Source organism: Astyanax mexicanus, chromosome 23 (genome assembly GCF_023375975.1).
Source record: "Astyanax mexicanus isolate ESR-SI-001 chromosome 23, AstMex3_surface, whole genome shotgun sequence".
Lineage (NCBI taxonomy): Eukaryota > Metazoa > Chordata > Actinopteri > Characiformes > Acestrorhamphidae > Astyanax > Astyanax mexicanus.
The window spans coordinates 19,886,577-19,898,627 of record NC_064430.1 but is presented as its reverse complement, the minus strand read 5'-3'; the positions used below and the strand labels follow the sequence as shown (position 1 = coordinate 19,898,627).

General features: G+C 37.3%; 1 protein-coding gene across 1 annotated transcript; it reads right to left on the bottom strand.

Annotated features, from left to right (window-relative positions):
* Positions 1–117: 117 nt before the first annotated feature.
* cflara (CASP8 and FADD-like apoptosis regulator a) lies at positions 118–10,914 on the bottom strand. The gene is made up of 10 exons (XM_022668234.2): positions 10,131–10,914; positions 9,650–10,044; positions 8,935–9,040; positions 7,123–7,255; positions 6,996–7,051; positions 6,836–6,887; positions 6,693–6,754; positions 4,589–4,667; positions 3,857–4,367; positions 118–2,403 (listed from the first exon to the last, which is right to left on the bottom strand). Exons 2-10 carry the CDS (start codon positions 9,973–9,975, stop codon positions 2,277–2,279), a joined length of 1,452 nt encoding a protein of 483 aa, XP_022523955.2. The 5' UTR covers positions 9,976–10,044; positions 10,131–10,914; the 3' UTR covers positions 118–2,276.
* Between the last annotated feature and the right edge of the window lie 1,137 nt (positions 10,915–12,051).

The window sequence follows — 12,051 nt, the reverse complement described above, 5'->3', positions numbered from 1 at the left end:
CTGGAAGTCTTTTACTAATTTCACCCTGGAGATCAGGATTAACAGATGGGCTGTGATTGGTGCTGCATTCTTTAGGAATAAACTAATTCATTAATAAAAAGCCACAAAAACACAGCATTCTACTCCACACTGTAATATTTATTAATATAAATATGTTATTAATATAACATTCTAATCTACATTCAATATTACATCACAAATGTATATATTTGAATATTCTACAATATTCATATGTCACTATGTTCTACACAGCATTCCATTCCACAATGCAGTACTCCAAACAACATTCCATTCCTCACCACAATATTCAGCACAGTGTTCAATTCCACACAATATTCCATACAGCTTCCCATTCCACAACACAGTATTCCAAACAGCATTCCATTATACACCACCATATTCAACAACATTCCATTCCATGGCATAATATTCCACACAGCATTCCGTCCTACACCACAGTATTTGATTTCGCGCAGAATTCCATTGCATGGCATAAAATTCCACACAACATTCCATTCCCCCATATTCCATCATTCTAATCCACACCCCAATATTTCACACAGCATTCCATTCAACAGAGCATTCCACTCTACACCACAATATTCCACAGCATTCTACTCCACACCATAATATATAACATAGAACTGCATTCCACACCACAATATTCCACACAGCATTCCATTTCACACCACAATACTCCACACAGCATTTCATCCTACACAATATTCCACACAGCATTCCATTTCACACCACAATTTTCCATGCAGCATTCTATTCTACACAGCATTTCATTCCTCACCACAATATTTTACATTCCATTCCATGGATCAAAATTCCTTACAGCATTCCATTCCACACCATAATATTCCATGCAGCATTCCATTCCACACCACAATATTCCACACAGCATTCCATTTCACACCACAATATTCCATGCAGCATTCCATTCCACACCACAATATTCCACACAGCATTCCATTTCACACCACAATATTCCATGCAGCATTCCGTTCCACACCACAACATTCCACGCAGCATTCCATTCCACACCACAATATTCCATGCAGCATTCCATTCCACACCATAATATTCCATGCAGCATTCCATTCCACACCACAATATTCCACACAGTATTCCATGGCTCAAAATTCCACACAGCATTCCGTTCTACACCACAGTATGTCACATTGCTTTCCGAACCACAGCACAATATTTCACACAGAATTCTATTCTACACAGAATATCACTCAACGATAAGTTAGAAATGAAATATTACAGTATTTAAATACATATGTATTATTTATTTATTGCAATACTTAAACAATATTTGTATTGGAATCAGCTTGAGAATCAGATTCTTGATAGCTGCTTAAATACTCACTCTAACCTACTTTCAACATATGCTGCACTCTTTTTAAAACATGGTTAGTGTTCTACTAATGATATTAAATATACCCAACATGCACAGAACAGTGTTTTGTTATAATGTTTTATGGTAACAAAATGCAGCACAATATGATAAAATAATGCCCACTGCTACTTCACACAGCATTCCTTTCCACACCACAATTTTACACACAGAATTCCCTGACACACTTCAATATTCATTCTAATCCACATTACAATATTCCACACAACATTCCATTTCACATTAAAGCTATAGGAAGGTTAAATGTGTAGTATCACTGTTTCTAAAAACACGGTTTCCCCTGTCTGCACAAAATGCAGCAGATTCTCCAACGTCTCCAATCCAAAGAGCATTCCTTATCTACTCCACTATGTAGAGCATTCCTGAACACCTTGACACTGGAAGGTGCTGTTAAAACCTCTGATCTGGAGAGCATTTGTGGTCTTATATTGTGGACGAGCAGCTGAATCTCGAAGAAAAAAGCTGCACCTATGAGAGCAGGTGGATATGTGTGGACGGAGTTTAAATAAACAATTACATTCATAATTTTAATTTTTTTCTATTAGCTACCATGACTGAAGTTTCAGAACTGTACCAAAAGCAGAGTAAATAACATGAATAAATATGTAATTATTAGTAAAATATCACAAATTAAATAGTCAAACAATAATAATTATACTACTAAAATAGTATAATTTATTAATACAAACATAAATAAATATTGATTAATAATTATGTTTTGTAATTTTCCTTCATTTATAACAAAAAAAAATATATAGCTCAGTTAGCTGCCTAATATAAAGATATGCACAAATATACTGTATAAACTGTGGCAGTGAATTAGCTTATCTGCAGTAACAGTGGAGTGTTACAGGAACACACTCCTGCGCAGGGTGTGACGGAGTGAGAGGTGGTAGACTCTGTCTGGGTTCCTCCGGTTGTGCTCAAACACGTCTCTGTTAACGTTTAGCAGAGCATCCAGGAGAGCAATCCTCCTAAAAAAACACACACACACACAAACACACGCCTATTAAAACTACTAAAACACTTTATTAAACAGCCATTTATATCCAAGATCATTCACACACCTCACACACACACACCAAGCCCCACCATACACACCACACCCACACTCCACATGCCGTTTACACAATGACTTATGAGGTTTGGGGACAGTGGAGGGGATGGATGCTGGGGTTTCAGGGTGCCTTTGTGTTTGTGTTACCATTTGGCACTCTCCTTTCAGTTAGGTTGTTATACATTGATCTGCTGGAGTTGCTTTCCAAACTACGGCAATGTTTAATTTCTCTTACTCCATAAATCTAAACAGAAATAATCCTGTTAGGTAACATAATTATAATGTAATGTAATGTTATATAATGTAATGTAATGTAATGTAATGTAATAACTTGAAATATTAATTAGTTGTTCAGTTCCTACCTGTTACAGCTAATGTTACCTGGCTCTGATCAATTGCCCATCCTCCATTACTAATTACATTAAAGATCATATGGACTCTATTTATCTTTTATTGCTGCAATTCTTATTATATTTTTTATTATTATAATAATTCATTTTCACCATTACTTTTACTATTCTTACCATCACTACTGGTACAATATCAACAAACCTAGTGATGGTATGGTGAGAAAGATTACTTTTTTGTGGTTTTGATTCAAATATTTATTTTAAAAAAATGTGTTTTTTTTTAAACACATGCACTCTAAACTAAAGTTACTGCTTCATTACTCTACGTGATGGCACTAAGAAAAATGAAAAGCGTAAACCCGTGGTGAAGAATGTTTGTTGTCAAATTCTGTGACACTAATTCAGACATTCCAAGCTGCAAAAATAAATTTCAGGGAGGTACCCATGGACCTGGACTAGGACCGCTTTCCAATCCCCTGCCCAAATTACATTAACTCATGTCAACATGCCTTTTGCAATCATTTAAACGCATCCTATCCAGGAGGGAAAAACACTACCCGCCCACTAAAAGCTGATTGGCTAACTCACAGACTCTGCAGTGAACAGGTCAATCAGAACCCTCTCTGTTTTGCATGCACTTCATGAACATGCACAGGAGGGAAGTGCCTTTCTCTCCCTCTCCCACATGCAACTAGGGAAAAAAAAAGTTGTTCTAGATTCCGGGAAATGTTATCTGACTCCTGTGTCTTCCAGGATACTTGGAAAGTCTGCCAATGTCATGAACAGTCACACATTAAAAATTACTTTCCCATCGCGCTATGCAAATTTATTTGGGGCTTGGATTTATAGCATACGCTGCATACCCCCTTTTTGCGCCACTGATTGTAGCCTGTGATTCCTACCCCTAGTTTTGATGGTCTGTAATTTTTATTTCTAGATTTCTCTACAGCTGCTTTGCAAAAATAGCAGAAGTAAAAAGCGCTGTACAAATAAATTTGATTCGATGTGATGCTGCTGTACCTTTGCTGCGCCCTGAGAAGGGCAGAGCTTAGTGCTTGCAGGTAAACTGAGCGATGGCCCCGTCTCTCCAGTAGCTGCGCTTCCGTCCTGCCCAAACTGCACAGTACGTCTGCAGCAGCCGGAAGTGTCTCTGGGCACCATATCGATCTGTTGGAAGTGTGGGACGGCACTCCATCTGTCTCAAGATGCTGGTCAATCTGCTCAGAAGTGGACGGCCCCTCTGTGTAACTCTGCGCGAAGAACAGTTTGGGTTTTCCGGCCAGCAGGGGGCAGCGCACAGGGCTGAACAGCTGCTGAAGGTCGTCCAACGCTAGCCCAGGGCCCTCCGCATCGGTGGCCAGTATTCGTGTGTCTGAGCCACGGCTGATCAGGCAGCAGCACAATGTGGAGAACCGATGCAGTGCTCCCTGCTGACTGACTGACTGCAGCAATGAGTACATTTCCCCCGTTCCCAGCAGGGTGTGCAGGTCCACCCGGAAACCGAGCTGCACAAACGTTTCCTTCAGCATCTCTGATAAACAAGAGGAACCAAAATCACACAAACATAAACAGAATATTTAACCAGAAAAGAAAATGAATGAAAATGTCTATTTTATTTTAGCCCGTTATTTACTGCAGCTCAAATCTAAAGAGGTGAAGAGGAGGGAACAGAAATGGCTGATAACAGAACCCCCATCTACCAGTGATCACCATCAAATCAGTGACCAGTCAAACTGGCTTCCATCAACTCACCTCCATCACAGCCAATGCAGTCTATGATCACACACATGCCTCTGAACTCATGATTGATGTAATACTCATCCACAGCAGCCTGGTGCACACAGAGGAGAATAATTACATTGCATATATACATATATAGCCATATAGCAAAGGTCTATATACACCTACTGACATTAATTACCATTGACTAATATTTATCAAAATACCCTAACATCTACTGATATCTATTAACATCTACTATCATCTATTAGCATTTACTGACATGTATTTATATCTACTAGCACCTATTAACATCTACTGACATCTATTAACATCTAGTACATCTACTGACATCTATCAATATCTTATAACAGTATCTATTAACATCATTACTAATATCTATTAACATGTAACAACCCGTATCAACATCCAACACCTACTGGAATCTATCAACATCTAATAACATCTACTGACATCTATCAATATCTATAAACCTTTTAACATCTACTAATTCTTATCAACATCTTACATCTATTGACAGCTATTAACATCTACTGACATCTATTAAAATCTACTAATTCTTATTAACATCTACTGATATCAACCAATATCTAATAACATCAACTGACATCTATCAATATCTATAAACACATTTTAACACCTACTGACATCTAATTAACATCTACTAATTCTTATCAACATCTAACATCCATTGACAGCTATTAACATCTACTGACATCAACGAATATCTAATAACATCTACTGACATCTATCAATATCTAATAACAGCTTTTAATATCTACTGACATATATTAATAGCTACTGACAACGACCAATATCTAATTACATCAACTGACATCTATCAATATCTAATAATATATATTAATATCTAGTAACGTCTATTAACATCTATTAACATCTACTAACATCTACTAACATCTACTGACATCTACTGGCATCTATCAATATCTAATAACACCTATTAACATCTACTGACATCTAATAACATGTAATAACATCTACTAACATCTGCCTATATCTACTAACATCTACTGGTATCTACCAATATCTATTAACACATATAAACATCCACTGACATCTAATTAACATCTACTAATTCTTGTCTACATCTAACATTTACTAGCATCTATTCTCATCTAATTCCTATCAATATCTAACATCTACTGACAGCTATTAATATCTACTGATATCTATTAACATCTACTAATATCTAATAACACATTATCAACTAATAACATCTACTTACATCTATTAACATCTACTAACATCTATCAATATCTCCTAACATTACTGACATTTATCAATATCTACTAACATCTACAAATATCTACTTTCACCTATTAACCTCTACTGCTGTCTATCAATACCTACTAGCACCTATTAATAGCACCCATCATCTACTGACACTTACTAATATCTACTATCACATATAAACAGCTAATAACATTTGTACTACTACAAATACTGACACCTACTGACATCGGTTTTCATCTATACAGCAAATTTGTCACTGTTAAATCAATACAACTGTTAGAATGTATTATGCAGTTTTAGTTTGTGTTAAAATGTAACACCCATACTGCTAATTGTTAAAGTGACAGTCTGCATGTTTTTGGTGAGAATGTGTAAAAGCACTGAGCATGATAAAACAAAAGTACTTATAAAACATGCATTGTGATGTGGTCTCTTTTCAGAGTGGTAATTTTAGCAACGATTAGCTGGACCTTAGTTGCTTACATAACCAGAAACCAGCAACCAGTGCTGTCATAGCCAGAAATAGGTCCCATGACCTACCAGACATCTGCAATTTTGCAAGAATAAGAGCAGAAGCACATTAACGCCATTTACTATAATATTTGCTTCTGCTTTAAATTTTAAAGACAAAATCTCAATGATGGCTGCTTTCAATGTTGCTAATGACATAAGTTAACATCTATTAACGTTTCATAATATTAATCTGTTAACATCTACTGACATCTATTAACATCTAGTACAGACTAGATTACTATATATATATATATATATATATATATATATATATATATATATATATATATATATATATATAGTATATATATATTAAAGAAGGAGTTATAGTAAAGGAGACGGTGAATACCTGTGCATGTTGAGCTTGTTGAGCTCTACTCTCAGGTACTGAAAGCTTCAGAGTCTGGAGATCTGCAGGAATCAGAATCAGAATCTAATTAATAAATTAACTCAGATATTTAATACATTTGTTTTATCAGAAAGTCTAAATACCTGTAGTCTGTCTCTGCAGTCTTCTCTCTGGAGATTGAGAACTGATACCAAACTGCAACAACACAAAGAGACCAAACCTGACCTTAATCATCATCTCCATCTCCACCCTCATCATCATCATTATCTCCCTCATTTCTCTGTGTGTTTGTTTGTTTGTTACCTGTGCACAGTGGTGTGCTGTACTCTGGGACACGTGTCTCTCCGAGTTGTTCTGACCTGAAGGATACAGCAGTTATTATTGATCAGTCTGTTTCACGCTGATGTTTTAAGTGAGGGTCAGTTTTTACCTCTCTGATATGCCTGAATCCGTCTGGCCAAGTCCAACCTCCCGATATTCCTCAGACACTCCTCCACCACTTTCACATTCTCACTCGACACTTTATCCATCTTCTCCAGTTCCAAAACAACATCCAGGAAGCTCTGCAGAGAATAAGAGTACAGTATTTTACACTCAAACTGTACTGTACAGCATATGTATGCAGGGTATATAGGATATGCAGGGTATGCAGGGTACATGCAGGGTACACACGCTATGTAGGGTACCGTATTTTTCGCACTATAAGGCGCACTTAAAATCCTTAAATTTTCCTCATGCACCTTATAATCCGGTGCGCCTTTTGTATGAATTCTGCCAGTGAGGTTGTAAGAAGCAGTAAAGTCACTCCACTAAAGTGCAGCACTATACAGGAGTTTTAGTTTATTTCTCAAGCACCGAGACTGTATTAGCATTAGTATTAGCATTAGCCATTTAGAGGTGAGTATATCGGACTGTATTCTCTGTGTTACCATGTTAAAACAAGCTAAATAGGACAAACCGCTGACTAATATCACCCTGGCTTACCGGAACACTCAGGGTGTCCCTCTGTGTAGCACTGTCGGGTGGCATTAGCTGCTAATGCTAATGCTGCTGCACCTTAGTGGAAATCTGGAAATCTAAGCTTACTGCAAATAAACAGAAGTGCTTTACTCACTCACTTCTCAGGAGAGAAATCTGTGTAGATTAACCTCCAGCACTCACTTGACTTTAAAAGAAAATGTTTTTTTTAAAGAATTAGTTTTGTTTTACTTAGCTTAGCTTCCCCCCACCACCACCCAGCGGTGAGACATGCTAAATTAGAAGCGAAACACGGAACACGGCCACCCCTGTTCCTTACAAGTGTCGCATAATGCACATTTTAATCTGGTACACCTTGTGTATAAAAATAGATCAGAAAATAGACGCACATTGATAGTGCACCTTATAATACAGTGCGCCTCATAGTGCAAAAAATAGTGTATATACAATCACTCAGGGCATATAGAATACTTGCAGGTAAAAAAAATTAATAAAACTGCCTAGCCAAAAAAAGGTCACCGTCTGAATTTACCTGAGCAAACAGGTAAGAGCCTCTCATTGGAAGATTAATGCATGAGTGATAATGTTTCATCTGGAAACATGTTATTGAACATGTATATAACCAATGGAGTGAGTAGTGTCTCATATGGAAAAAAATGTGACACAAATACACATACTTTGGTTGGGAAAAAAAATGTTAATCTGTTTCAAAAGTGTCAAATTACTGATATGCAATAAGCAGAGATAACAGTAGATTTCTAAAACTACTAAAATCAGATTAAGAACTGTCCAACAGATTTAGCAATGCCCAAATAATGAAGTCAGCTGACTACCTGAATATACTGAATGACCAGGTTATTCTATCAATGGATTTTTATTCCTTAAAGGCACAGGCATATTCCAAGATGACATTGCCAGAATTCTTTGGGCTCAAACTGTAAAAAAGTGCAGGGTTCAGGGAGCATGAGATTATCATTTTCACACATGTGTTCAGACCTTTCGCACATGTCCAGACCTGAACCCCATTGAGAATCTTTGGAATGTGCTGGAAAGACACAGTTGTGCACAGTTGTCCAAATCTTCCATCATGCAACTCTGGACAGAAATAAGTGTTGTGACATTGCAGAGGATAGTGAAAATTATAGCATAAGGGAATGCATGCTGTAATCAAAGCTAAAGGTGGTTCAACAAAATATTAGAGTGGGTGACCTTTTTTGGCCGAGCAGTGTATGTAGCATACAGTGTATAAAAGAGTACTGAGTACCGTAACTCTGTCCAGCAGGCCTTTGGACACAGTGCTGCTCAGGAGGAAGATGAGGGAGCGTAAATCTTCTGCCTCCAAATTCTCATCAAGCTCCACCATCAGAACCCTTCACAAACACATAAAGCTGCTTTTACCCACCTAATCTGGAGATTGTTTGAGGGAAATTTAAAAACATCCCGCATGCTCATTTTAGTATTGCAATGCAGCTTTTGAGACGTATTCACATCACAAGATGAATGGCTATAGAAACTATAGCTATAGTTCTCTTTTTATCTTCATCTTTTTCTTACAGGTGGCGTGACATTTGAGGTTTGCTGTTTGAATTTGGTGGCATTTAATTAAATTAATTCTTCCTTCTACCAGTGAAGTGTTCCTTGTGTCACTGGCTGCAACGCAAGCAAAACCATAATCCATCCACCACCATGCTTAACAGTTGGAAATGTGTTCTTCTCATGAAGTTTTGCACCATTAATTCTATTTAATAGTAGAATTAATGATTCTGTTTGACATTCAGCATTCAGCATTTTTCTGTAATGTGTCAGGCTTGCTTAGATGTTCTGTCAAAACTCTCTGTCACTGTATTTCTTCGGCCAAGAGATCTAAAAAGCCAATTAAGATTTGAGAGCTTAAATCTTAGCAGAAGGTGCAATACTTTGGCACACCAGTTTACCTGTATCCTGAATGGTCTGTAAAAAAATGTGTTAAAGGGAATCACCTGTAGTCTGAAAGCACACGCCCACTCTTCCTCAGCATTTGCTCCACATCCTGCCTGCTGGTTCCCAAGATCTTTTTCAGGATGTCAAAGCGTTTCAATCTGAACAGGATTTCTTTCAGCAGGGTGTCGCCAGGTGGGGTTTGGCCCAAGTGTCCGTCTGGTTGTGTGATCAGTGTGATTAGGGCTCCTCTGCAGTCCTCCACATACTCTGCCGTGAGACGGTCCGAACACAGGTACCTCAGCTTCTTACATTCTTCTGTGTTTAGACATTCTACCACTCTGTTCACCAGCACACAGAGCTCCTGCTCCATCACATAGACACACATATACACTCACTGACTGCTAGATTCACAAGAAATCCCACACACTCTTATGAGAGCATCAGACCAGGACATCTGCAGACAAAGAAAAATCCAGCTTAGTTACTTATAGAGAAACCAGGCACACACGGACACACAAACACACACAAACATTAACGTACCTTTATACCAAGCTTTAGTATAACACCAACACACTGTGGGTTTGAGGTGCTCAACGATGAGTCTTTATAAAAGCCCCTAAAATACAGATAGCTACAAAAAAGGTGAAAGAGAGACACAAACAGAAAGAGAAAGGAAGAAGAGGCGAGGAGAGAGAGGGAGCGGGAGAGGGAGAAGGGGAATGTAGGGGAAATTCCGAGGTCTTTTTTTGCTTTCTCTTTCCGTTTTGGACTTTAAAACCTGAAATTCTATTCCTCATTAAACTCCATCTTAAATCATATTAAACTCCAGTTTAAATCCTGTTAAACTCCAGTTTAAATCCTGTTAAACTCCAGTTTAAATCCGGTTAAACTCCAGTTTAAATTCCTGTTTAACTTCAGCCTAATTCCTGTTAAAGTCCAGTTAAAATCCAGTCAACCTCCAGTTTAATTCCTGTTAAAGTCCATTTTAAATCCTGCTTAAGTCCTGTTAAAGTCCAGTTTGATCCCCTTTACTTATTTAAGGTGCAATGGCGAAATCTAACAGTTCCAGAGTTGATTATTTCTACATATCTTCTGTAGTTTTTGTCCAGAGATCCCTCATAGCCGTGTGTAAACAAAGCATGTGCGCATGCGCACAAATTTGCTCAATATATATTCCTATTAAACTATTACAGTCCGGTCACTGATGTTATGTTTGTTATTATTATTTTTTGTAAGTGTAAAGACTCGGCGTTAGTTTTGACAGGACGGTCGCAGAGCTTTAAATCCGGTTCTGAAAGTTTAATAATGGTTTTTAGTTTCAGTTGTTTTACTCACTCTCAGACTGAGCTGCAGAAACTACAAATCTCGCGAGAATCCCGAGTTCAGTACCGCCCTCGAGATTTACTTTGAATCAATAGGCGTGTTGAAGATAAAACTGTTAAAAGATATTCTAAATTATAAGCACTGAGTACTGTGTATTATTTAAATGAGAGGGAATTACTATATCAAAAATATTCAACACCTTTTTAAAAACCTACCTGGCCTACCTAATGGTAGTATAAATGTTAATCTATATTAATTTAGGTCTGCAATTTCCCCTTTTATAACAACACCACCCCCACCAACAACAACAACACTACTACTACTACTACTACTACTGCTAATAATAATAATAATAATAATAATAATAATAATAATAATAATAACAGTAATTGCTGTGAAATAAGTTTTCCTGTTTGCAGTTTTTAAAACAACAAAGCAACAGTTTTACAAAGAATTTACAGAGAAAATGTTGAGTAGAAAATACTAAAGGAATTTCAGTGCTTAAGAGTAATAAAATGACAAATTACATAAGGATTCTCACAGTATCATTATAATGTGAATTAATTAGTTGAGCAGAGATTTATATTATATGTTAATATTTTAGGATAAACAGAAACAGCATCACAGGTGTGTAAGGGAGGTTTTTAACCAATGGGGATTAAGCTGTCCTCATCAAGCTGTCTCTCAGCTCGCGCAGCTCTCGACTTCACGCAGCGCAGATCGATCAGCGCCTGCCTTGGTTCGGTGCATGTTGGTCAGTTTTTCTTGTCCCACTTGAGTCTGAACTTTTACCAGGTGATGATTACATTCACCGTTATAATCCCGCGAGTGCGAGGGGGCTGCAGTCCTTACAGGCAGTTCTTGCGGTTGCTTTTTTTTGAGCTGCACGAGCCGAAAGGAGGTGAATGGAGCTAAACACTCTAATTAAAATAGTACTACTTGTCCAGAATATTTCTTTAATTTAAGAACGTAGAATGAAACATGGTGTTAAAACGGTTTATAACTGGAGTTTAAAAGCTTTAAATAATTATATCTGCGGTGCTGAAGCATTTAATATTATTCTGTGTTGAGGAAATAAGTATATATTTTTAGTGTGATTAAACCTTTATAAAACTCTTGATTTTGTTTAATATTTTGA

Coding starts and splice junctions, on each gene's coding strand:
- cflara (XM_022668234.2), bottom strand. CDS start 9,975: ATGTGTGTCTATGTGATGGAGCAGGAGCTCTGTGTGCTGGTGAACAGA. Junction 7,256..8,934: donor GCCTGCTGGACAGAGTTACG/GTACTCAGTACT, acceptor TATTCTCTGCAG/AGCTTCCTGGATGTTGTTTT. Junction 6,755..6,835: donor ACTGCAGAGACAGACTACAG/GTATTTAGACTT, acceptor TGATTCCTGCAG/ATCTCCAGACTCTGAAGCTT.